Source organism: Thunnus maccoyii, chromosome 11 (assembly GCF_910596095.1).
Source record: "Thunnus maccoyii chromosome 11, fThuMac1.1, whole genome shotgun sequence".
NCBI classification, from domain to species: domain Eukaryota; kingdom Metazoa; phylum Chordata; class Actinopteri; order Scombriformes; family Scombridae; genus Thunnus; species Thunnus maccoyii.
Window position 1 is genome coordinate 17,820,167 of NC_056543.1, and position 25,666 is coordinate 17,845,832.

The 25,666-nt window shown below is 39.4% G+C and overlaps 2 protein-coding genes across 2 annotated transcripts in view; both read left to right on the forward strand.

The window, feature by feature from the left end:
• Positions 1-20,835, forward strand: part of ubr3 (ubiquitin protein ligase E3 component n-recognin 3) — a 46,515-nt gene extending 25,680 nt beyond the window's left edge. Inside the window, exons 29-39 of the mRNA XM_042425979.1 lie at positions 322-458; positions 4,310-4,395; positions 7,595-7,700; positions 10,461-10,561; positions 13,732-13,856; positions 15,645-15,752; positions 15,989-16,114; positions 16,366-16,545; positions 17,626-17,835; positions 18,018-18,157; positions 18,818-20,835. Of these exons, the coding sequence (XP_042281913.1) occupies positions 322-458; positions 4,310-4,395; positions 7,595-7,700; positions 10,461-10,561; positions 13,732-13,856; positions 15,645-15,752; positions 15,989-16,114; positions 16,366-16,545; positions 17,626-17,835; positions 18,018-18,157; positions 18,818-18,935 (1,437 nt within the window). The 3' untranslated portion in view covers positions 18,936-20,835. The remainder of the gene's footprint in view (positions 1-321; positions 459-4,309; positions 4,396-7,594; positions 7,701-10,460; positions 10,562-13,731; positions 13,857-15,644; positions 15,753-15,988; positions 16,115-16,365; positions 16,546-17,625; positions 17,836-18,017; positions 18,158-18,817) is intronic.
• Positions 20,836-21,631: 796 nt separating this feature from the next.
• myo3b (myosin IIIB) overlaps positions 21,632-25,666 on the forward strand; it is a 66,723-nt gene continuing 62,688 nt past the window's right edge. Inside the window, exons 1-2 of the mRNA XM_042427147.1 lie at positions 21,632-21,850; positions 22,184-22,220. Coding sequence (XP_042283081.1) covers positions 21,784-21,850; positions 22,184-22,220 — 104 coding nt within the window. The 5' untranslated portion in view covers positions 21,632-21,783. The remainder of the gene's footprint in view (positions 21,851-22,183; positions 22,221-25,666) is intronic.

Consider the following 25,666-nt stretch of genomic DNA (forward strand, 5'->3'; position numbering starts at 1 on the left):
TATTTTATGATTGTAAAGATTCTGCTAAGTATGTCTGCAGAAGAATACTCTTTCATCTGTGATGCTGAAAAATTCTCCAAGGGGACAATAAAGTATAGCTTTTATAATGAGTTGGTATATTTGATTGCAAACTATGTATATTATTGGCTTTATTGTAAACACCTGTTTAAAATTTTGTCACTATTTGACAAGGAGGTTGTGGACTTAACTCTAATTCTCTAATCAGTCTCAATTTGCTTTTAGTTGCATCATCTGCAGGTTTCTGGAATTGTTGATCATATCTTATAGAAATAATTTTGCCTTTTGTTCTTGTTTTCTTAGGCGGTGTCTAACTTGAGTAAGGAGATGGAGTTGGTAATCAAAGACATCAAGAACACCACCCAGAAGAAATACATGGACTACGGGAAGAACCCTGGCTCTCCAGACAATGACTTCCTCTTCATGTACTCGGTGGCACGGTAAGAGCGAGAGTGGATACAACATAGCTACTAGGACCTTCCTTAGTAGTGATAATTAAAATTCTACATTTAATATAATTCATAACCTCTTATTCTGAGAGATGATAACGGGGAATGTTATCACTTGCGTGTATGGTAAAGATTTTCTATTTTTAAATTTCTATGGAAGTGCAAAAGTACAAGCACAAAGGTGAATTGCCACCTCAACTTGGTGGCAGTGGTGTGCCAGTGTAACCCTGTGAGGTTGAGCTCTACTATCATACTGCTCAGCCTCCTTGGGAAGGCTACAGCCTGCTGTCTTACCTCATATTCAGAAGGAGCAATGCAAATTCTTTTGTGGTTGTGGAACAGTAGACCAAATCTTTAGTCTTGTTAGGATGGAGGGTTCATGGCAGTTTTTGTTTGTTTTACTGAACAGGATTGTACCTTGTTGCTGATTCTGTTTATGATCTTCATGGACAGACTCTCCATTCACAGCTGAGCAGTGGCATTCTGGTGTAATTCCATCAGACAAAACTTACTTTGTGGCAGGTTTCAACAAAGTGTAAAGCAGCCGAGGTGTGATAGTCAGCACCTCTGAGCACATGGTACAGTGAATCTCCCTCTTTGACTTGGAAGTAAGTTGCTGCCCCACAAGAAGTAGAACCACAGCTATGTCATGTTAAAAGGAGATGATGTTAGTCATTCATTTGCTCAAGATGCCTCCTGAACATCTATGTGGAGGTATTCAAGGCACGATCATCTGGGAGGAGACCCAGAGACAGGCCCAGAACATGCTGGAGGGATTTTATATCCTAGTTGGCCTCGGACAGCCTCAGGATCCCACAGGAGGAGCTGGAGGACATAACTGATGTCTTTGCTACCTTATTTAGACTTCTGCTACCGTGAATGTCCTGTAAAACAAGCAATGTTATCATGGCTATTAACTATTATTATTATTGTCATTATTATTATGTTAATGCACCTAGTTTTGTAATTCAATGGACTCTTCTGCTTTGTCCCTTTCCTTTATCAGGATCTTGACTAAATACCACCTGAGAAGTTAAAGGTGTGGCTTGGTCATGTTGGGTTATCTCAAAGCGAGTCTTTGTAGTTACTGACCTCTGTGACTGTAGTTCTCAAACTTGGAGGTCCTCTCTATGCATCTCCTCACACATTTTTACACACATGAACACACTACTGACTGTCGAGACCAGTGGAATAAATGCCAGCCTGCCCTTCCACTCGTCTGTTAATGCCAGCTCCTCAACTTGAATAACAAAAACAGTAATGTCCTCTCTTCAGTGTTAGAAACTTTGTTAATTTTTCACTCCTGAAAGCCCTACTTGAAATGAAACTGAAATTCAATACTGCAGTTGTTGCATAGCACTTGCACCTAATATATGGATTGCTTTCCCTTTTTTCAAAGTTGCTCAGGGAGCTGTGAAGGTTTATTTGATTTGTTTTCTTCATACTTCCCATTATACTGCTGTATTGGTCCTGAAAGTGTTGCAAGAACAGTGTTAGCAGCATTAGCAGTGTTGTCACTTTAGGCAGCAGTAAAATGGTATTGACTGTTGCTCTATCTTCACTTATTAGGTCTGACTGAGTATGGATTCATTTCTTTAGCTGAGTTTTAGGACCACTGGTCTTCAAGTGCTCTTTCTTAAGCTTGCTTGCTCAGTCACAGTTCTGCTGATTGGCACATGTATACATATCCAGCAGTTACTTGACATTACATGGTGTTGGGACATCTAGGGTTGAGCCAGTGGTCAAAGACAAATATTATACAACTACAATGTCCCAGTTTGATTTTGGCCAGGAATCTTAATTGCATGGCACCCATCACCTACCCTTCAGCAAATAGACCATAAAACATAATCTTGAAAAGAAATTACAGAATCCTTTCTCAGGTATTTGTATCTTCTCAACGAGCTGGTCACAGGTCAGAGAAATGACTGGCTTTCAGTTCACCTTGGGGTCTCTGACTTCTCACCACTCCCATCCCAAAAAGTCTGCCCTTTTGTGGAGCGTAACCATCCAGACCTTTTGCCCACCCAATGTTGTGGTTCCCTCAGCCCTCCACCCTGAACAGAAAGATCCCCTGAGTGTGTCTGGGTGCCTGTTGGCTCTCTGAAGTTCAATGAACAGCGCAAATTGCCTGAGGAGTGGAAAATTCCTCTGTCACAGGGGCGCTCTTATCAGCAAAAGCCAGATGGAGCTTCACCGTAGCTGCATTATCTATGTGAAATTGCTTTTTCTCCCAGGAAACCCAAGGATTTGCCCCCACCCCTCTGGCCCATAGAAAGAAATGGCCGGTGGCGGGATGAAAACAGGCCCAGATCAGTCTAATTTTAGTAATACCTATCTATTTTCACCATCTATGTACTTTGTTAAAGGTTTTAGTTTATTTTTTCTCTGTTTTGGTATTGGGGGGAATATGAATTCAGAAGTGAAATGTGTTTTGGATATGCATGGGAAATGCACAGTGGGGATTATGAATGAACTGTGGTTGGAACAGCTTTTATGCTAATGGTCCAGCTTGTGCAAAATCAGTCTTGGAAAGCTGCCATTTATTTGATACGGAATTGCAGCTGCAAAACAGGCGCATTAAATGGCAAATGGCTTGACTAGGCAGCATCTTTCATCTTCCTAATCAAACTGGTAAAAGAGGGAAGCTACGTAACCAAACGCTGAATATGATGATACATCAGCCATTTATACCAATAGCCACACTTCCTCTTTCACACTCTGCTTTAATGGTCGTCTTTAAAAGAACGTTGCACCTATGTAGCCTGCAATACATGACAAAAGATCCTTCATACTTGCTTAGTCTCAGAGAGAACAGGGTGCGAAAGTAGCAACCGTGGTACAATGAAGGTGATCTGTCTTGGAGATGCTTTATAACAACAGTATCATTTTAAAAGAATAAAAAAAATCAACATCTATTAAAGATAATACCAAACTTAATTTGATTTTTATCGAATAGCTACTTCCATCTCATTTTTAGAATGGAAAGCCAATGATTCTTGTTAGTGCCACTCTTTATGGTAAAGCCAAAGTTTGAAATTGCTGTGACTGTGAAGTGAGTGATGGTATGACTCAGCAGGACTCTGTGCTAGTGAATAAGCCAGGCGGGTTTTTGATTCAGTACACAGTGGTACGTGAGAGCTACACATTTTATGATGTAGAGAGCAATATTTTACCAAAAGAAATCATGTATGCCTCGTCATCTGCACAATCTTGACAGAAGAGAGTAGATATGGCAACAGTGGACAAATGGGGCCCAAAAATGAACAAAATACAGGATGTGGGGTAGTCTGATGACATGTGTAAGCTAGTGTGCTATCCAATATCTGTTGGGTATTCATTAGCCAACTGTCTATAGACTGTGCAGGTAATTTGATATAATGTAAGTTAAGTTTATAGGGTGTGGCATGTCAGAATATTCAGCACAGTCAAACAAAACAATACGTCTAACCATGATAATCTCCTGTTGTCGAAAATGCCCAATGTAGTTTTTGTATAATTTTCTGTTCTCTTACATGTGTCTGTTTTTCATGTCTGTGGTGGATGTGGGTTCTGTATTGTCTAAGGTTGGGTGGGTGTTTGCTCATGCATTTTTTTTGTAAAGCACATTGTGATGAGTAATGAAATATAAATAAAATTGACCTGCCTCATGGAAGGCAAATGAGAAAATCTTTTGGACTTGCAGGAAATGATGATTTTTGGGTTTAGAATACCTTTTTTTAAAAGGTGATGCTTGACAATAAAGGTAGGGTTGGAACATGTGTGTGTTACATATGAACACATTGAACTGTTTTCATATGTGTATCTTCTACCTACTAATATTCATGGCTCTGTGTCCTCAGGACCAACCTGGAGTTGGAACTTGTGCACCGGGGAGGAAACTTATGTTGTGGTGGGGCCAGTGCAGCTGCCAAACGCTCCTGTCTCAGTGAGTAGTCACTCCTAAACCACTTCATCTTCTGTCACATACACAAGCTGAATAATATGCATTGTGGAAAGTCAGTTTTTTTATGTTAGGTGAAATGCCTGTGGCCTGATGCTAATGTGTGTATGAGATAATTAATAAACGAGTTTTAAGCTACAAAGGGCCATTATTGTGAAAAATATTGGTCCCTTTTAATTTATCCAGATATAACATTGTTGTAGCAATTTTCAAGTCAAAACTGCTTGTGGAACATGCAACATTACAATAAACAGCATCTGATATTAATTGCCATTACAATAGAGTTACAATAGAATGACAGTCAGTGGATAAATGGCCAATTTCATTTTCCTAATAATGTCTGTATACTGTGTGTTGTATCTGCAGTGTAACAGAAAAGTTAGACTTAAAATAAGAGATTAACCATTTTAATCTGCTGTGTTTTCACAGATTCGTTAACAAAATGGTGGTTTAATGTGGTGCTGTGTCAGATGTATTTTGTTGTTTAAACTGCCAATTGCAATGACGTGTGTTATTGCAAGTGATTGTACATCACTTCCCACCAGCCTCTGTGCAATAAAGTGTCTTGAGCTGGGATCAAACAAACCCATTCTTCCATGCCACCGCTGAACCATTAAAAGAAGAGAAAAAGGGTGGATTAGTAATGGATCAGTCAAGGATAGATGCCGTCCCAGTTGAGCTGTTGGGAACAGTCAGAGTAAATGAAGCAGACAAATGGGTCAAGTGCTGGTTTAGTTGATTGTGTCTCAGCTGACAAGGGCATGTGTCTGGAGGAGGACGAGACTATGGTCCTAGCTAAATCATTAAGGAAAAGCTAACCACTTGCATCAATGATTAACCACTAGCAACATTCATTGTATCGATTAGTGATCAGAAGCTTCAGTTTGAATCAATTGTTGAAATATGTGTAGCTGAAGGACAGGATGTTGCAATACAAAGTGTGTATGAAGGTGAATTCTGATCAGAGTCAAGTTTGTGCAAAGTGACTACTCCCCATTTTCTATTTGTTTAATTATTCTGTCAAAGTTGTGGCTGCCGGCTGCTGCAGTGAAATGGCCTGTCATCCTTGAGTGGCTGAAAAGAGATTTCACACTGGAGGTTTGCCATTTTTGAGCTACATTAACCATGTAGCTGTGCTGACGGCCAAATTTACTCTGTTGCAGTACATTAGTGTTCGTTCTTCTTAGGGAAATGGATTTAAAGGAAAACGGCAGACGTGTGCTAACTGTGAGAGCCCAGGGGGTTCCTAAGCTTGTATCCCAGAAGGCACTTCTTCTATTTAAATGATTAGGATACCGTGGACCACAGAGGCAAGCTGCCTGGATTTCCCTTGAAATGAGCTAAATCAACTCCAGAGAGGCCAGACTCCAGATAGCATGCCCTTAGTTTATTTATCTGCAAATGTTTGACGTTTTGCTGTTGCTGACACTGTGCTGGGTGTTTAAAGGCAAATCATGTTGACCCTCATGTGTGCAAACTTGGTGATGGTTGACAGCTTTATTTGACACCCCCATGTTTTTTTGCGTTGCTGATAGATGATTTCACATGTAGATCATTGTATAATCTCGGAAGAAACATGTAGTTTTCAAAGAAATAACTGTTATTAGAGTATTTGAGTGTGAATGTGAATGTTGACGTAAGGGCAGTTCTTAAAACCCTATCTGGAGGATTTGCAGGGAAGTGCTTGTGGAAGAACATGTATGTCAGCTGATGTTATTGTTTGTAATCTAGAAATGCTGAAGGATACACTGTATTTTAAAGTTTATAATCACAACCGCAACAAAGGAGAGCTGCTCATGTTCCTGAGTTGTACTGCACAGTAGAGCTGCGTTGTGTTGACTCATCTCCTGGCGGACTGTTAAACCTCTGTGGCACACATGACATATCCCATTACCTTGGAAATGCTTCCTCCTGGCCTTCAATATCTCTCTTCCTCTCTGCTAATTAAAGTTTGTCTCCTGTCTTGCAGTAGTTCCCAGTATCATTACCTGCTTCACTGTTAGCTAGCTTTGTAACAACTTTGACAGCACAGGCTGACTGTAACCTTTCAGAAACTATTTAGACTAAAGTCACATGCATGACAAAGAGCTGTGATCAGGTTATGGATCTGAATCTTTTTACTAAAAAAAAAGATCCTTTTCTCATTTGTTTTTCTACCTCCCTGTCATGGCCTCCTCCAGTTTAATTCCTAGTAAGAGTTGAGTGATAGTGACGGAAGAGAAGAAACAGTCCGTACTGAGGACAAATGAGATGCACCTAAGGACTGACACAGATACTTTCCTCTCTTTATGCTGTGTCTAAATTTACCTGTGGAGGGCAGTGTTGCTCTAAGTACTGATAGTTCACACAAGTCGAATTGCAGAGCTGATTATCCGAAGCACTTTGCTGCATTACAGCATCATAAATCCCTGTAAAACAAAATCAAACAGGATTAGTGTTGCTCATTGGTTGTCTGTAAGTGTTGCCCAGAGGCTTCGGTTATGCAGACGGTTGTCAGGTTCACCTAAAGACAAGACTCAATGTAACTGATTGGTTTCAAACTGGGTTCATGTGTGCTTTAAATCTATTGCTGTTATGCAATTTTAATTTCTGCCTCTAAGAGGTCTTCAGGTCATAATTAGTAAAAGTAGGTTAATTTGTTTCTGGACTGATACGAAAGACAAGGACATTTCTCCACTTACTTAACATCTGAAATGAGTAGGTCAGCTTCCTGCCCTTTAACCATGTTGAGGCCGGCTGTAATGTCATAAATTTTGGTACTTGGAGGAGGTTTGTTCCACACAAAGACAATAGAGGCTATGAGGTGTCCTGCTATTAAAAGCCAGTGTGTGTGTGTGAGGGACTGTGTGTGTGTGTGTGTGCACAGGGGGTCTCTCTTCATGTTCCATTAGTTTCACAGCGAACAGGTGTGACCCAACCAAAGAGTTGCTCGGGGCTATCAAGCGCTACCATGTATCCATCTGGCCTGGCCTGGTTTTATCAGAGCCAAACCACTCGCCTGCAGTCCGTTCAAGTCAACTGCTTTCATCGTTTGATCTGCACTGTTTGCTGGTGGGGTGTGACAATGGACACTGAGATAAACAGACACTTGCTGGTTTTGTTCCTGTCAGAGCTTGTTGGAACAAAACACTGATATGTGTGTGTGTTTGTGTGTGTGTGTGTGTATGTTTTTTCCCTCTTTCAGATCAGCTGTTCCATGTGTTGGCCATGCACATGCGTCTGTACAGCATCGATTCAGCTTACAACCCCTGGACTAAGCTGACTCAGGTTACACCAAACCGAGAGGAGGAGTGAGTGACTTTTTCTCTTAGCCACCTCTGTTAAATGCCAAATCTATATATCTGTGCATCCACTCTACTTCTCCTTACGCTACCCCTCCCTCACATAAACATGCAGTCAAAGCTCCACCTTGTCCTCTCTCTAAATGCCAGCATTTCCTCCTGCCCCCAACAGCTTCTCCACCACACAAAGGGGAGCTAAAAACAGAAAAGGGACCATGCGTGGTTTCCATAGATACCAATAATTGCTACATCTGGCAAATTACCGGGCACTCCACAGAGAGCAAAACGACCCTGTCAAATTCACTGTACTGAGAAAAACCGCTCCACACCAACACCATACCAGCACGGCCTCTCAGCTCCCAGCTGTCTGCCGAGCTTCAACAGAAACCCATATTTAACAAAATACAAAAGACATAGTTTCTACGACAAACGTCTTTTTCTGTGTTCAATCACTACTGTACGTCAGAACATGGCTTTTATGCGCAAATGTCTAAAAACATTGTGTGAAAAAACGGAACTTGCAGCACTTAGCAATACAAGATGAGCTTTAACAACCTTTCCTCCCTGTTAGTGTTGTAAGACAGCTTTTACACCTGTTACTATTAAAGTGCTCACAGCCATGCAGTATTCTCAGAGGAGCCATTTAGGGTTTAAAAATACTTTGTCAGGGTTTTGGGAGGGAGCACTGTCTTTGACACCCTGAGGCGGTCAACCTGAGCTAGCCTAGTTAAATAGGACAGGGAGAGATGCTTTAACATGAATGCAGAACATTGCTCTCTTTTTTATTAGATTAATTGAAGTGGAATATATTAAAATTTGTGTTGGTATAGATTGTATGTAGTGGTCTTAGCAGGGTTGAAAGCTCAGTCCTTTAAGGCTTTCCTCTGATGCACAGTGGATTTAACTAGTGAGTGCTCTGGTAATGGAAGGTATTATTCTTTAAGTGCAGTTCGCCTCATTCAAACCCCCCCAAGGCCTTTCAGGAGTGGAGAGATTGGAACTTCGCTGAATTGTCGACAGAACAGAAGACATTAAAATGGAGATAGCACGCGATACAAAACTGTGACCAGGGATACATTAAGGAAGGAATACAGTGAATGTATCTTTTGATGCCATGTATTTGTTAAGCAAATTTAGGACTATATACACAGGGAGACCTTTGCTCCTATACAGAACCTTTTTAAATAAAAGTAGCATCATTACCATATTTATAATGGCTCTGAGATTACTATCTAAGAGAACCTGCATTTCACCATTTGCATGAACATGTTGATGAATGCAGGGATTAAAGGTGCAGTGTGTAGATTTAGCGGAGGGAGGGGTCAACTTAAGCTCATAGTTCTGAGTGACAGATCGAACATCAGAATTCAACATGATGGAGTTACAACAGTAAGATTTGTGTTATTGTTGTTCAATCACTGAAAACGAGCTAGCAAACGATGGACAGATTAATAATAGTTTGCTGGCCAGCTAATGTTAGCCTTGTGCTTGGCAAGTTTACATTTAGCCTACCAATTTAAAGTTAATAACACATTGTTATTAAAAATTGTTGTGTTGTTATTCTGTGTAAGCACATTGAGAGTCACTAAACCAGAATCAAATTCCTTGTATGCATACTTGACCAATAAAGATGATTCTGATTCATAGAGTAACGTTATGAGTTATCTACTATTGAAGGCTGTGGCATTTTTGATTAAATGTTAATTAATTGTAAGATCTGTCCAACACATCTAGTCTGATCTAATTAATGTCCTCTAGTGAAGCTACAAGTTGTGCAGCTGTTTGCTGTGTTTAATACTTGGGATTTTGTTGGGCCAGTTGTTGAATAGTGACAGATGCAAACTCTGTAATTTTAAATAAAGGGGCCATGTTATACCTTTTTCCACAAGTTAACAGTTCCCTGGTGTCTTAATAAAATGTATCTGACATGCTTTGGTCATAATACCAAACGGATCAAGCACCACAGCAGCCTTCTCATCCTGTCTAAACAGCCCTGTTCAGAGCGGGCAGTTTGAGTGCCTATCCTCTTCTGTGGGTTGTGCTGGCTACCATGGCAACTGTTTAGCATGAACCCTGGAGAGACATGGCTGCCGGAGAAAACATAGTGGTGCAGTAAACACACCAAATGCCTCACGCATTACTTGTGTGACTTTGACTGCTGGATCATTTGTGTTTATTCGCCCCAGAACAGCCAGCGAGCAGCGGCAGGCAGCGACTGGTCCCCAACCAGCGCAGTGATGTTACCGAAGTTCAGCGTGAATGAACTCAAAATAAACTTAGATTTTACTTTGATTTAATTGCAATATGGATGCCAAAATGACTACATCATGATGCTGATTTGTAAAAAGTCTGAATTCATGCTTTGTCAGGTCTGTCCGCAAGACAACAAGCAAACAACTTTTAAAATGCTGAATGTAGTTCACATTGATCAGGAATATGCTAACATTGTCGCTGCTCCATCCACACTCAAAATAACTTCATCTAAAGGCATAAATATGGCAGCAACGTATAAACCGGACGGTCGCCAAATCTCATAATTTTACATGATATTTGTTTAGTAGGCATCAAGTAATGTACCCTGTAACATGTTTTACAAATTGCAGATTTGACTATGAATATGACTTGGCTGCGACTTGAAAAAATTTTTATCAAAAGATTAAAAAAAATTTTTTTGTTTGTTTTAATTCCTGTAAAATAAATACATGTATTTTAAATGGGACCGAATGCATCCAGTCTGATTAATTAAAAGCTCCATTGCTTGTTTTTCAGTGGCTTTGATGAAGAGAGACCTGAAGTACCCATGCTGTTTCGAGATGTCCCTTCCCTACTGATTATCTTTGTGCTGACGATGCCACAGCCTCTGCGAAAAGGTACGGTTCCTGTGTTTGCATCATGACACTACAAAAGAGCAGAGAGTCTTTCAGGCCCTGTTTACACCTGGTATTAAAATGCGTCTTGGGTGATCTGATCACAAGTGGACAGCTCCATGTACATGTGTGAATGCACCCAAGATGCAATGAGATCTGATCGCTCAGAGCACATTCAGAGGTGGTCTTGGCCGCATATGGCCACATTCTTTTAGCAGTGTGTATGCAACGTGTCCTCGGCCACATTGAAGGACCGCCCACTCAACAGATGTCCTCTGCGTGAGCATAAGTACGCCCTCATTCGCACGCCAAAGGTGTCACATTAAAGTGCAAAACAAGAAGAAGCCACAACAACAGGCAAAATGGATTCTCCTGGAAGGAGAACATATGAAACACGCTGTCTGATTTCCATTTGGGCCGAAGAGTTTTGATTTTGCCCGTTTGCCAAGATCTTTGCAAACTTCTTCTTATAAATTCCAGTAGACTAGGCATGGGAAGTGCATTGTTGCCTTTCGCTGGTTAAAAACAACATATTTGGTCTTTGCAAATGGAAATGACGTACATGTTCATTTGCATATAGAGTGTGGAAGTGGGATCCGATCACAAGTGGTCACTTGAGACACATGTGGAGACACATTCTAATGCCAGATGTGAACTGACGTATTTAGAGCTGTCCACTTGTGATCGAATTGTAGGAGAATGACAGAGCCAGACAACCGTGACCTGGAATGAGTGCCAGGTCGCGGTGACCTGTACCGATGCCAAACATGTCAGTCCACCGAACCAAAAACAGGAGACATCTGGAGATATTGGCCTACTCAAATTTGGTAAAAGTTGAACGAACACATACACACACATAGCCTGTCTTCAGTATAAAAAGGCATGTCATGTCCTGTAATTTTGGAATTTATCTCTGACTACGTTGTTAGTAGGGCCGCTGTGAATGAAGAGATTCCCCATCTGACACCTGTGTCTCGACCATCTGATTCCTCTTTCAACGGCCTCTTTCTGCCACAACAGAATCACGCAAGACGCATGTTAATGCCAGGTGTGAACAGGGCCAGAGAGACACGATGATAGGAGGGCTGTACCTCCTTCTTGTGTCCTTTTTCTCTGGCTTGTTGCCGCACCTCCTCCATCTTAGCTCCTCACTGCACACAAGTTCTAAATTGACTTTTGACTGAATTTGGTTGACTGCTGGCAGGGACAATTTGAAGTTTTGGAACATGGAAATGGTGGATTTATTGAAAAGTGTAGTTTTTGATAGTATTGTGACAACTCAAAAATAATCAAATATGCTTAGTGCTTTCATTAATCATTTTTCTGACAATGTATCGGGGATTGTTTGTTATGTTGTTTACAAGGACGAGCCTATGCCATGTTTGTGTAATTGAAAAAGCAAAAACAAAGCATCATTAATGGAGTAATTGTTAGATGGAGAGAATTGATTTTATTATGTTTGTTTTTCTGTATAATAGAGTGAGAAATGCACATGAATTAAGCCATAATCGGCTTAATTATGCACAAAGCATAATGGGGTCACGAAACCTCTGTTTTCAAATAGATTTTCTGTTTTTAAGAGAAATCGCAAGGGTGAGTAGTGTTTCCCCTATATGCTTTCAACAATGGCGCAGTGCCGCTGCTAAATGATGAACACCACTGCTGAAATTTCACGTTGTACATAATAATCACGACGAATGCAAACCGCACGCACTTCCTCCGCTTCAAGCAGCTGACTGTAGCTAGCTTGGGAGAGAATGGAAACCAGTGTCATGTATGGCCTCTCTCTGTCCTACGCACACTGGTGGCTGGTGCTAATTTTGTGCCCTGCCCTGTTTAACAAGCATAAACATGTAGAAAACCGATATTTGCATTTGCTTTGCCTGTAGTCCTTCATCCACCACTAGCATTGTTATGAACAAGCTAAAATGAAAGCTGTCTGTATGTAGTTGCTGTAAATGTTTAGCTTAGTTTGCCATGTATATTAAAACTATTCAAATTTTTGTAAACTTAGCTGCTGGCTGAGACAAACCAGTGTCCCCTCCCTCTACCAGCAGTACCTGCAGGCAGTGAATCACCTCAGCAGCAGAGGGAGGAGGACAGGAGGAATGACTGATACTGACTGATGTCTGTGTTCTTCATTCTTTCTAAACTTCACTCAGTATTTTGATGTCAGGAATATTATTTATTTTACTGACATTTTAGATTTGTTTATATTGAGATATTATTGAGGTTATATAGTGACTTTGCTGTTGTAAACTGCTCTAGAAACAATATTTAGTTATATTTAAATTATAAATCAATTATAATCCTGCTCTCAATTAGGATTACTTCAGGACATAGCGCTTACTTCATTCTTGCTAATTTCTGACTGTACTGTGAAAGAAATCTATTTATAAACCTTTTAAGTTATAAATATTGTAATGGTAATAGTCCAAAATGAATTTTTAGTCAAATAACATCAAATTTTCTTGGGGGAGGACCCCCAAACCCCTCTGACTGTGTTGTACACACAACATGACTCTGTGGACATGGATAAACCTAGCTGGAGCAGATCTGAGCTAGTTTTAAGTTATTCCGCTTCGTGGGCTCTGTGCACGCAAAACAGCACCGCTGCTGAAATAAATCCTATGGGAAACACTAGGTGAGGTATGATCTGTCCCTGCCTGAGTCTTTTGCGCTTGAATGCTATAAAGCCTCTTTTTAAAAAAATTGTACCTGTAATTGTGTATGGTGACACCTGTCACAGTGATCAGGACAGTGCAGCTGTCAGCAGCCTTTTGCTGTGGAAGAAAACAAATGGGACCCTTTGTTGTTCTTTACAGCACTAAACTTAAATATCCTTCAGGCTACATTTTCCACCTGAACCACTCTGCTAATTATCCTGCACACTGAGCTCACAGCTAAGTTCAGCTCAGCTGTTTATGCAGAACTGAGGAAACAAATTCAATGCCCTGGTGAATACCTGCAATCCTCTGTGAATGAGCTTTTTTTTTTTTAATGTTTTTTTATAAATTCAAACTAACAGCCTCACATATTGAAGCAATGTGCTATATTCATTCTTTGAGTAATTTATCTGTGTAAATTGTGCTTCTCCACTTGTATTGTTTAGGTTTCCACCTGGCTTGGTTTGTATAATGAGTGTCACTCTCTCTCTCTCTCTGTCTGTGTAGAGCACTTTACTTGTGTGGTGAAGATGCTGTACAACCTGCAGTTCACCCAGGCTCTGGCTGCACTCTCAACCCAGTTCAGTCCAGAGGAAAGGCAGGCCTGGAGCACATCTGGAGCACTGAAAAAGGTAAAAGTGAAATCAAATTACAATAGCCTGAGACCTGATTCACAATGTCCTGCTGGGGTTAAAGTTACCTACCTTATATTTTCTATTGTAAAGTGAAGGTCAAAGACGGCAATGATGTAGATAATAATGGTGGCATGGCCTGCACTTATCACTGTTTTAAGTGCGGCTGAAATAGTTGTCATTGTGTTTTCTGTGCTCAGTGCAATGTCAAACTGTGTTAAAAGTCTACTTGTATCCGCTGCTTGTTGATGCAGTTGAGTCTTCTGATTGTTCCCAAGAACCAGCTCACAACTATAGTAAATCTTTGCGTATGACTTGGTATTGAGATGAATTAAGCCCTTTCCAAATTCATTTATGTGGTTTCCACAGTAGACAGTATCGATCTTCATTATCTGGAAAAGTGAGATTGCTTCAGAGTGTTGCATTAATTGGCTATTTATCTTGAGTCTATTAAATCTGAATTAGTGAGTGACTGGCTTGAATGTTGAAAGACAAATAGCCGAAACCCTCCCCTTTAGGGTGTTTCCATCCATAATGGAGGTGTGGATTAGTATCTTCCTCCTTCGTTGTCATGAACAGTAGTGCAGGCATTCACAAGTTGCCATCTAGATGGATTTTAAATCTGCAACGAGGACTGCATCCATATTTGGTGGAATGCGATTGTAATTAAATTGAAGTTGTTAAAAAAGATGCAGTCTGAACAAAGATCAGAGCCTAGTGGAAGGAAATCCATGGACTTGAAATTCCTCCCCTATAAATCTATGACAAAGGACAGCAGACGAGATAAGACTGCTCTTTTATATTCTACCACCTTCAGCTTGATAAATGCTTGCAGCTTTTCCTTTATATAAAATAGTAGCCAAAGCAGTTGAATTTTTATCAGAACACACATTCAGTAATGTCTCGACCGCTTATCAGATGTTATATTGTACGAAAAGAATTATTGTCCTCTGCTTATTCTGCATAAGTCATAATATTCCTACAGTGCAGCATATTTTATACATGAGGACCATGAAGATGCACAGGTGAAACATTCTGATCTGTGTTATTTATTCTGATATGTGACATTCATTTACTTGGAAAACTAACCATATATTGTAGTGATGAGCCATCAGCACAAATTGATTTTTTTTTTGTGTGTTTTTGTTGTGAGTTTAGTGTCACTAGGTTGTCCGTTTCTAAAGCTCTACACGCTATCATATATGTTCAATGCAAGTACCCATCTGACATCATTAAAATAGTATGAAAGGAAAAAGATCTTAAACAAAAAATTATGGACTATTTTTTTGTTGTTTCAGAGAGACTTGAAGAATTTATATTCCTTGACAATTTCAGTCTGATAATCAAACTGAATTGCCATGTTGTTTCACTTCATTATTCAGCCTGACATCATGTTCATGTTAACCAACTTCTGGTAGGAAGAGGCGGTTATTTTGTTTTGTTTTGTCCTTATCAGTTGTTTCACTAACATCATTTTCATACGACACAGAAGCTTTTGTTGCAGTTGCTAAGAGCAGTTCATGTTTTTCACAACAATCGAAGAATTTTAAGAGTTGTAATTTCTGTAAGTTAACTTAAACCAACCTGTACAGCTTTGATTGTTTGTGTTTTTTATAAACTGAGGAAACAAACGTCAATGAGCACAACATTAGGTCTGTTTGAATCACTGAAAAAATCAGAGATGTGCTCCAACAATATGGGAAGAGTTTTTATAGCCGGCTAAAAAAAAATACATTGCGCTGAATTGATTTGGTTACATACTGTCAACATTTTTATTTTCTGCCACAGAATGCTGCAAATGCGGAGAAGTCTTTTGAAGCGCTGCTCAGTCATGTCATCAGTGAGCTCTCTAAGGACAAGTGTGTCTACAAGGCGAACACTGAAGGAACATCAATGGTGAGATGCTGAAATAACTGTTTAGCACTTCAGAACCTAACTGCATACAGCCTGCTGCTCTCTCTTACCTGCCCTTTTTGTTCTTTTCATTTTCTCTTAAACAATGAATTGGCCGTTGCCCTGAGAGACAGTGGTCTAATATCTCTACTAATCTCGATCGGAGATATATATCACGGTACTATCAGCAAGCTGTTGGCTGGTTATTGATCAAGTGTTACTGTTGTTTCCCTCTCCAGCTGAGCTCCAGTGTGTGGTCCCCGCAGTCTATCGAGTTCAGCCTCCAGCAGTTCTGCCTGCCCTTCCTTCGCCTCTCCTGCCTCCTGCAGCATCACCTCTATGGAGACAACCTGACTGGCTGCCTGGTATGTTTTATCATCGATGGCATCCTGCCTGCTTTAACTACCCTTGTGTTCTTGCAGCAACACTGCTCCATAGATCTGCACATCACAATAAAGACGAGGAAATCTCGCCCAGCAGGATTGATTTCTCAATTAAAAAGAAACAAGGCGTTTCTGCACTTCGGTAGACGAGTTGAAATCCTCTGACATCCTGCCAGTCACAGGCGAGAGTGAAAGCAAAGAGAGAGACTCACCGGTTGTTTTCTTGTTCTCAGGAGGAGGAGGAGTTCTCGTCCTTGGCTGTGTGTTTGGGGCTCTTACCTTCGGCCCCTCAGGCTTCCAACAACGTGCACAGTGCCTCATGTCTGGAGTGGGCAGTCAGCGCCTTTGAATTGATGACACAGTGGTGTGCTGAGGTCAAAGGGCTCTCTCAGATGCAGGCTGAGCAATCACTGGTATGTTCAGCCCACAGAGTATACATGCAGTATGTAATATGACGATGCTATATATCCAGAATAACCACATATGTAAAGCTTTTTGTCATGGATTATTGTCCTTATGGGTCATAATGTTGTCTTATTAATATTTGAAACCGTATTAGCTATGATTCATGTCAAAGACAGCAGGAATCTACCAGTAAAATCACTTTTTTTTGTTCAAAAATTTAAAAAACAAGTAGATTGGATTGTGACAATTTTTTATTTCAATTGTAATTGTTTTAGAACAATTTCTAATCTTAAACTGAAGATTTTATGTTAAGGTAACAGCTGAATGTCAACATAAATCTCTATTGAGAATGACTAAATTAGTTCTGCCTCTTAAACAAACTAAAGCTATTCGTCAGTGGAAACAGTAGTAGTCTATGTCAGTACTATTAGTATATTTCAATAGTAGTATATTTCAGTGTGCAGGTTAAGTTTGAATTCAGAGAATATCGGCATATGGTCTTATGAGAAGCTGAGTTTGAATCTGAGCGATGAAATGTTCAGGCCACATATTTGTAACTTGTCCTGCAAACTATTCATGTTAGTAAAGTGACACTTTGAATGTAGTTTCAACCTTGTTGTCTGACTGTGAGCTGAGTGACTGCACAACTAGCCATGTGTCTTACGCCCTTGTGATTCAGCACTGCAGTAATCTTGGATGTTGTACGTCATTTGGTAATCATTAACTTAGGACATTATTTATCATTACCTCCTAAAGCTGAAGGACATCATAAACACTTTATTGTCAAGAGACCTGGGTAGATTTATTCATTGGAGGCTGACAACAAGTCAGCTTTAGCCTTTAAAAACAAGGAAGCACAATTTATTGTAACTTTCAAAGTTTTAGAAATGTATTCCTTATGAGTCACAGTTCTTCTAATCTGGTGATACTAATAAAAATTTTCACAGGTCTGTAGAGGACTGAAGCTGAGAGTTGAGGGAAGAGCAGGGTTAAGTTTCAGGATAAAATATTTAAGTATTGATGGCTGCACTCACACAAAGCTGTCACCTGAATATATTTTAAATATTTCTCTTTCTTCTCCTCTGAAGACCTTGCTTGTTCAGGATCCTCAGTGGGCTGCCCCTCGCCTTCTCCAGCTACCTGACAACTACAATATCATCTTCCAGTACTATCACAGGAAGGCCTGCACTGCCTGCAAAAAGGTGCCAAAAGACCCTGCACTCTGCCTTGTTTGTGGCGCCTTTGTCTGTCTCAAAGGGGTGTGCTGCAAACAGCAGGGTATCTGTGAATGTGTTTTGGTAAGTTTCTCTCAAAAGCAAAGTTATATTGTTGCTATCAGTTCAAAAAATTCAATGTCAGAGGCATCACATATTTGTAACTGTTGACCTAAATGACTGCTTTAACCCACACTTACTGCAAGATGAATTTAAATAGCCGTGGTCTGTTTCTACAAAGCTTACGTGTTGCTTGTCACTTGTAGCACTCCCAACATTGTGGCGCAGCTACAGGCATCTTTCTATTGATAAATGCCTCAGTCATCATCATCATCCGTGGTCATCGTTTCTGCCTGTGGGGTTCTGTTTACCTTGATGCCCACGGAGAGGAGGATCGTGATTTACGGTATGACACATCACATACAGATATAAAAGCCACATAAACAATTTTATACTCCTCTGCTGTGTCCATTATACATACTTGCTGTATACAGAGTGTACTATACACTTATCATTATATACTATTTCAGTAGTGCACAAGAAATCAATGAACTTTTCTGTTTTGTACTAATGGAAAATGAAGTAATATGTGTGCTGACAGACACCACTGACCACTACCTACTAAACTTCATACAGATAAAGAAACATGGTTTTCCAATATTTAATTTTTATTTTCCAAAAATCTTCCTCCACCTGTTTCACCACCATCCACAATCTGTTTTAACTTTTTCCAGCTTTTTTCCAACCAATTCTTTATTGCAGTGCATTGCAGAACAATAGTACACATCAACAGCACTCAGAAATCCTGCGTTTTTTAGACTTTTTTGAGTACTTAGTAAGTTTTCGAGTACAAACGCACCATTTACTCAAAACCTACCTAGAAATTAATAAAAACTTTATTTGTAAAGCACCTTTCGTATAGAAAAAATGCAGCTCAAAGTGCTTAGAAATTAGAAATTAGTATCTAGTATGAATTTGAGACACAGCTCCTTTTTTAAACAATTGTTGCCGCAGTGGAAAAAGCACAGATCTCACTTTTGTTTCCCCCCTCCCTGCCTCTCTTCAGCCGCGGCAAGCCTCTCTTCTTATGTGAAGAGAGGTATCGAGTGTTGGAGCAACAGTGGGTTTCACACACCTTTGATCACATCAATAAGCGTTGGGGGCCTCACTATAATGGACTCTAAGATCCTCCAAAGTCCACCGAAAACTGCAACCTGTGACGGAGAAGATGTGTGTTTTTTTTCTGGCTTATGTGTCTGCCTCGATCAAAATATTTGGGAACTTTTGTGTGACGAAACACAAACATCCAGCGAGGGTGTTGCTGCCACAGCCTTGGTTTATGTGAAGTTTGGTGTACAATCATGCCTAAAGATTAACACGTGTGTGTGTTTAAGTGATTTCTTGTGTGGTTTTCAACAGGGAAAAAAACAGAATTTGGTAAGATCAAAGTAAAAAAGCACAACTTTGCCCAGAAATAAAATTGGTTTTGAATCGGCTTTTAAAGCCTGACATATTTATTTGGGTTATAAAAAGATATATATCAAGTGCTGAATGTCCCTGCAAAGTTTGATTACTTTTTGCACCATTTATGATGATGTTAACGCATATCCCTATTATTTATCGAAATGTGCTCTGCTGTGCTGGCATGAGTTTCAAGCTCCTGATGAGTGTAGCGATGTTATTGCAATGTGCACTCATTGTCTGCTGACATGTGAAGGTAGGCAGGACAAGTCCACCCATCAACACACTAGAGTTTTTTTGCAAACAAGCAAAGGCTCTTTTTATGGGTCTAGTTGCAATCCATCCTCAGGAATTTTTTTTTTGTTTTGTTTTTTGCTGTTTAAAATACGTTTTAGATATTTAAATAAATGCTGCTGCTCATTGTTCAAGTAAGTAATTTTAACTTTTGTGAATATTTTTTTTTTCTAAGGTTGTGCTTTGAGTTTATGGTAGATGGCTGGGAATGTTGACTCAAACTCACTTTAATGTTTAAGGAGGTATGCGGTCACCTCATTGCGCTCGCTACAGATCTCGTAGTCCTGCTCTATCTGCGCTTTTTTGTTTCTGGTTGGTTTTGAAGAAGAAACTCCAAATACCAACTCCAAGAAAGCTAAAGCTACAACCAGTCAGAGTTGATGAAGAATTGATGTTATTGCTCCACAAAAATAAAAAAATAAAAAAATATAAATTAGTTACAGGAATTTGCATTGTAGGAAATGTCATTGCACAGAAATGGTGTCCTGCTGAAAAAGTGAACGCCATGTGAGAGCAGAAATCCTTCACCGGGTCTGTCAAAAACATTCTCTCAAGATATGAAACTCAAAGAAACTCAATGAAATGTAAGTTGCTTTTGACAAAAAAAAATGCCAATACTCTTCATCTTTCTGTGCTGTCAGAAAAAAAGTTTTTCCCTTTTTCCCCTTTTGACTGTGGAGTCATAACTGCAGTACAGAGCATTTATTGTGATGACTATCCCTTACTCATGCATCATCTAGCTGTGATTTGTAGTTGCATTCCGACTTTACATGACTATCAGACTTGAGTATCCGTTATACACTGTGCATGACATCCTTTAAGCCACCATTATTTAAGTGTCTTAGCTACTTAATTTTCTGATTATCATCTTTTTTTTTCCAGAAGAGAGGAAATTTATCCAGTCGTGCCTGCGAGACTAACATTCATTTTTGTTTGAGTGATAAACAGCATAGCGCTGATATCTCTGATGTCTGGCTCTCAAATGCTGGGCCGCATCGTGCTGCATCAAGGAATTTTTTTAAGGAACAAGTTAACACTTGAAAAACTTCTTCTTGAATTCATGCATGCTGCTTTTCTGTTTACCAAGTTTCTCCTCCCTTCTTCTTTATTTTGCTGTACCCACTTTGTAAATGACCGCAACCAAATAGCCAATGAGTAATGGGTGTAAATTGTAACTGAAAGCTCTTGTGTGTTCTCCTGTATGAATGAAGAGAGAATACAGTACATTACTGTAGGTGCTGACTCAAACTTTCTGAGTTTGACCAGAAAGTATGACTTGGACATTTAATGCAAAATGTAACATATGTGAATAAAATATAAACACACTGATTTGTGTCCTTTTTTTGTTTCCTGTTGCTAGTTTTGTCTGATTTTGAGTAGTGTTCTTACTTAGTGTATTAATGTACATCATATCCTGATCCTGTATTGGTTCTGGCAAAGTATTCAGTCCAGATATGACACTCAATGTTGCTATCGTGTCTTAAAACAATAGTCAGGTTCCCAAATGAACATTGAAACAGGTTTTCCTTGATGTAATCATTCCTTCTGTCCGTACTGACTATTAGAAGGTCCCTTTGTAATGCACTTACAGTGTGATCGGGGACAAGACATACTTGTCCCCAATCACACTGTGAGACATGCTTGAAAAATTGTGAACCCATCCTTTTAAGATACACACATACATCTCAAACTGTGTCCACCAGAGGTCTCAGTTCATTGGAGCTTAAATCTGAAGGGGGAGAAGCCATCAGATCACAACCTCCAATGAAGTTTTGAACACAAATTTTGACTATCTACCAGAATATAGACTGTGAAGGGAAAAAAAAGATGCAAAACTACTTTCAAAATGCCACAGACCAGATACATCATTACCCACTACTGAGATAAATGAAATATCAGTGTATATGACAGTTGGCTGACATATTTTCCACATCTTGTGTCATTTATAGCTGCAAATAAATAAGCTGCAATAAGCTCTATTGATAAAACTCTAAGAAAATGAGCTTAAAATTGCACACAAGTTTGCAGTATTGGTGATTTCTTTGCATACTGTTCAAGTTAATCCAACTAGTCCAAGTGCTCTTTTCTGGACTGAGAGAGAAATTTCTCAGCCATGTGACCGAGTGTTCACTGGATAATTGGGTCGAACTTTCATAAACAAGAGAGGCCCTCTGGATAATGACCGATGGCAGCACAAAGCCTCTGTTTTATCCCAATTAGGCGAAAGAGAGAAGTACAAAAACCTACGAGATTGTGCACCAAGTTTCATGCTGAGAGATGTTGGTGCTACAGGCGGTGCTTCGGCGAGCATCTCTGGACATTTCCTCCTTTATTCCCTGTCCAGGTAGGTACTGCTGCTTCACAGACAGTGTATACACAGCTGAAGCCCATATAAGGCGGTGTTGGTCAGATAGGAGCTTCCTGTGTGCAAGACAACATGCTCAGGTGTATATCAGCTTGCTGTTAATAATTAAAGTCTTTCACAGGCAAATCAGTTCGGATATGTTGCTATGGACGGTAAGCTGCACGTTAAGAAATGCTCTTAGTTAAAGCCAAAATATTAAAGTTTGTGTAGAGGTGTCTGCAGTGTTGACTGTGTTGACCCAGCTGGCAGGAGATGGATATAAGACTGTGCAGTGATCCGCTGATGTCTGAGACACTTTCTCCTGTTTTGCAGATGTTAGAGATGGAAATACGGAGGCAGAAAAGTCAAGGTAGGAATCCTGTTTCCTCATCTGTGAGTCTGCAGATAATGCAAAGGCCTCTGTCAGCTTTTATACTGGTGCCACTTGATCATTTTACATTGTGGAATAGTGAGCATGCAGTGGTGTTGACACTACACAAAAAACTGCTTTAGCAAGTCCACATTTGTACAACAATTACAGACACTGAAAAGAGAAAGAATGTGTAAAAGTTGGAATACAATTCATACAAATATGTTGAGATGGTCATTAACAGTGACAGACTTTATGGATTTATTGGTTGAGTGTAATTGTTGCCAGTTTTGGAGGAAGACAACATTTTTAGGGCTGCAACAAATGATTATTTTAATTATTGATTAATCTTTTAGTAGTTTGGTCTATAAAATGTCAGAAAATAGTGAAAAATGTCCATTACTGTTTCCTAAAGCGACATCCTCTTATTTTATCCACAACCTGAAGAGACTAAAGAAACCAGAAAATTTTAAATTCTGAGGAGCTGTAATCAGATCATTTCTTTTAATTTTCTCTGAAAAACAACAATGAATCGATTATCAAAATAGTTGGTGAATAATTTCCTGTTGATCGACCAATCAATAAATCACCTTATCGTTGCAGTTCTTTCTTTTTGGCCTCAGGATCTCACATAACACACAAAATGTGAACATCAGAATAGGTAATAAACCCCAAAGTACGTTATCAGAGCATCACAACATTCTACATGTTTCACTGTGAATTTTAATAATCATTTCTGTTTTAAATATTTAAAATAATAATTCTTATGAAACAGAGTTTGCAGTTATCCTTTCCTCAAGATTATACCAATAGAAACTAGTGAAAGAAATGCAGAAATCAGTATTTCAAATGATGTAGAGTAAGACTGTAATATGCCGTATTACTGTTAATATAGATAATGACGTCTTGAGTCTGACTTTACACTTCAGTAAATCCTACATTCATAGAAGCCAAATGATTGTTATTGTACTTAACTCCAGTTTCTCTGTTCTGAATCAATCATAGAATTAGTTATTGTTCAGTACACCAAACCTAGATGTTTCACTCACTGGTAAGTTTAATCATCTAAAATACAATAAACTACCGTGATCGTGTTATGTTGTAAAGTGCATAACGTTAAAACACAGTTTAGACTACTATCATGGACACTCAATACAGAAATTTCACATCTCTTTTTATATTTTTCTTTGGTGAAGTAATTAGAAATGGTCTTGCAATGCTGCATACCAGAGTAATGTAATTAAAATAAGGATAAATGCTTGCAAACACATGTTGCATGATTCAGATTGTGCAACATGAATCAATTTAACTTTAATTTACATCAGTCATTTAGTGTTGTTGCACTTACGCAAACAGGAGCATTAACCTGCGCTGCGTCACATCTGTAGCTACTAAAACAGCTGTGATATTTGTGATTAGATGGGAGAGATTATTGTCTGACTGTGATTTGACTTTTGAGATTGATTACTTTGGTGATGATATTGGGTTTTTCTTAATCAGGTTGATGTTTTGTGTGTCCAAAGTTGTCACTCGGAGATTAGATTATTAATCATGCAGGTGCACTGCTATGATTAAAGGGCTTAAACTTTAAGAAAATGTGTTTGCTTCTGGTCGTGTAAGGCTTTGGTCGTCCAGGGTGACAACAAGGGCACATTGCTTTGGGCCTGGCTCGTGGCTGCAAAGCCTCTTCATATCCCCTTAAAAGGGATTATAGTTCAGAGGTTTTTTTTTCTCCACCGACTTACCAAAGGGTTTACCAAGTGGAGTTCCCGCAAGGTTTTAACAGAGAGGGTGGGATTGTGTGAGTCTGATGGAAGCAGAAAATTAGATTACTCACTTTTACTTTGCACTGTTTCTGGTGACAAAGACAGTCCCTGTGCTGCAGCTGGTCACATCATCTAAAGCTGTTACCACCTCCAACCATTACTGAACCTGGGAATTATGTAGATGCACCATAAATGCAAATGTTTGTTGAGCAAAGGAATAGAAGGGAGGGCTTTTTTTTACTCACAATTACAAGCAACACATAACCTAGTTTTTACACATTTGTCACTGATTTTAATGTGTAGTTTGATGTTGTTTTGGACTTATTTCCGCTCCCAAACCATTTCACAGTGTTACAGAGCAACATTTTGAACACCAGATACGATGTGACGTTTTCAGATATGCGGACACAATACAGAAAACAAAGGGTAACCTGAGCGCTGCCATCTGGGACCAGTGGTGTCCTGTTCTACAGCAGCAGCAGCAGTGGTGTATCTCCTGTCCATTTAAAAGAACAGCGTTTAGATTTTCTCTTTGCTTTGCAGCAGTAAGACAAAAAAGATCTTGGACAGCGGGCACGGTTGAAGGAAAGTCTGTGACATGAAGCATTGTGGCAAAAAAAATCCCCACAGGCTTCTGGTTGTAGAAGGGAACTGAAGTTACATTAATAGACTCAGGTTAGCACACATCAGTCAGACCAGACTATCTTTCTCTAGAGTTGAGAGAAACAACTTGTTTGGCTTGTGACCCTTTAAAACAAGGTAACCGCTCTAGGTAACACTTTTTAGAGGTCTGGAGGAGGAAAATTGTGCAATAATTAACAAAGATTAGATAAAAGTGGAAAGAATAAACCTAATTTTGTGTGGCAGAAGTGTGTTTTTTCTTTCTTTGAAGATTGATCTTGTGACCCTTTTAAGGGGTCATGACCCACATTTTGTGAACCACTGTTCTACTTTACTGTCAATATACATATAACAGAGGAGCTCTTTGTCTTTTGTATAAAAACGTGCACTTTTTTCATTTGCATAACCAAAACACATCAGAAATCATAAAATTCAATTTGGCTTTGTTTGTCATTAGTTTTCTCGGTATTATTACAAGTCGAAAATACATTCAGTTGTTTTACATGTTAGAAAAAGGGTGCAGTGGGCTTGGTCTTATTGTTTTTTTTCTGAGCTCTCATTGGAACAAGTTCTGCTGATATTAATGAAGCTCCTTCCAGCGGGAGTATCTTTTCACTTCATTAGATCCCTGGAGTTTTGGACTCGTGGCAACAGGAACATCCAATGTTGTGTTTTTTCAAGCGGAATAATGTCTTACTGTTAGCTGTCGTCATTCAACATCTAAGTTATGTTACTGTATATCATTAATGAAGCCAGTCCCAGACTCAGTTATAATCTCTCACAATTAGACTATACAATGGAATTTCTCACATACTTATTATCTTATTTCTTTGACGTTTATGGACAGATCTTCTGAAATCATATATACTATATATACTACAGAAATCCTTCCTTTTGCCATAACAAAGACATCATAAATTGCCTGATGAAGCTGCAACATCTGAATGTGTAACGGTGACATTATTTACAGAGGGTAGATGGACAGGAGTCATGTGACCTGGCAACTATCGTCCACTTCCTGGTTACCTGCATGCAACCTGAGATGCTTCATATCAGCCT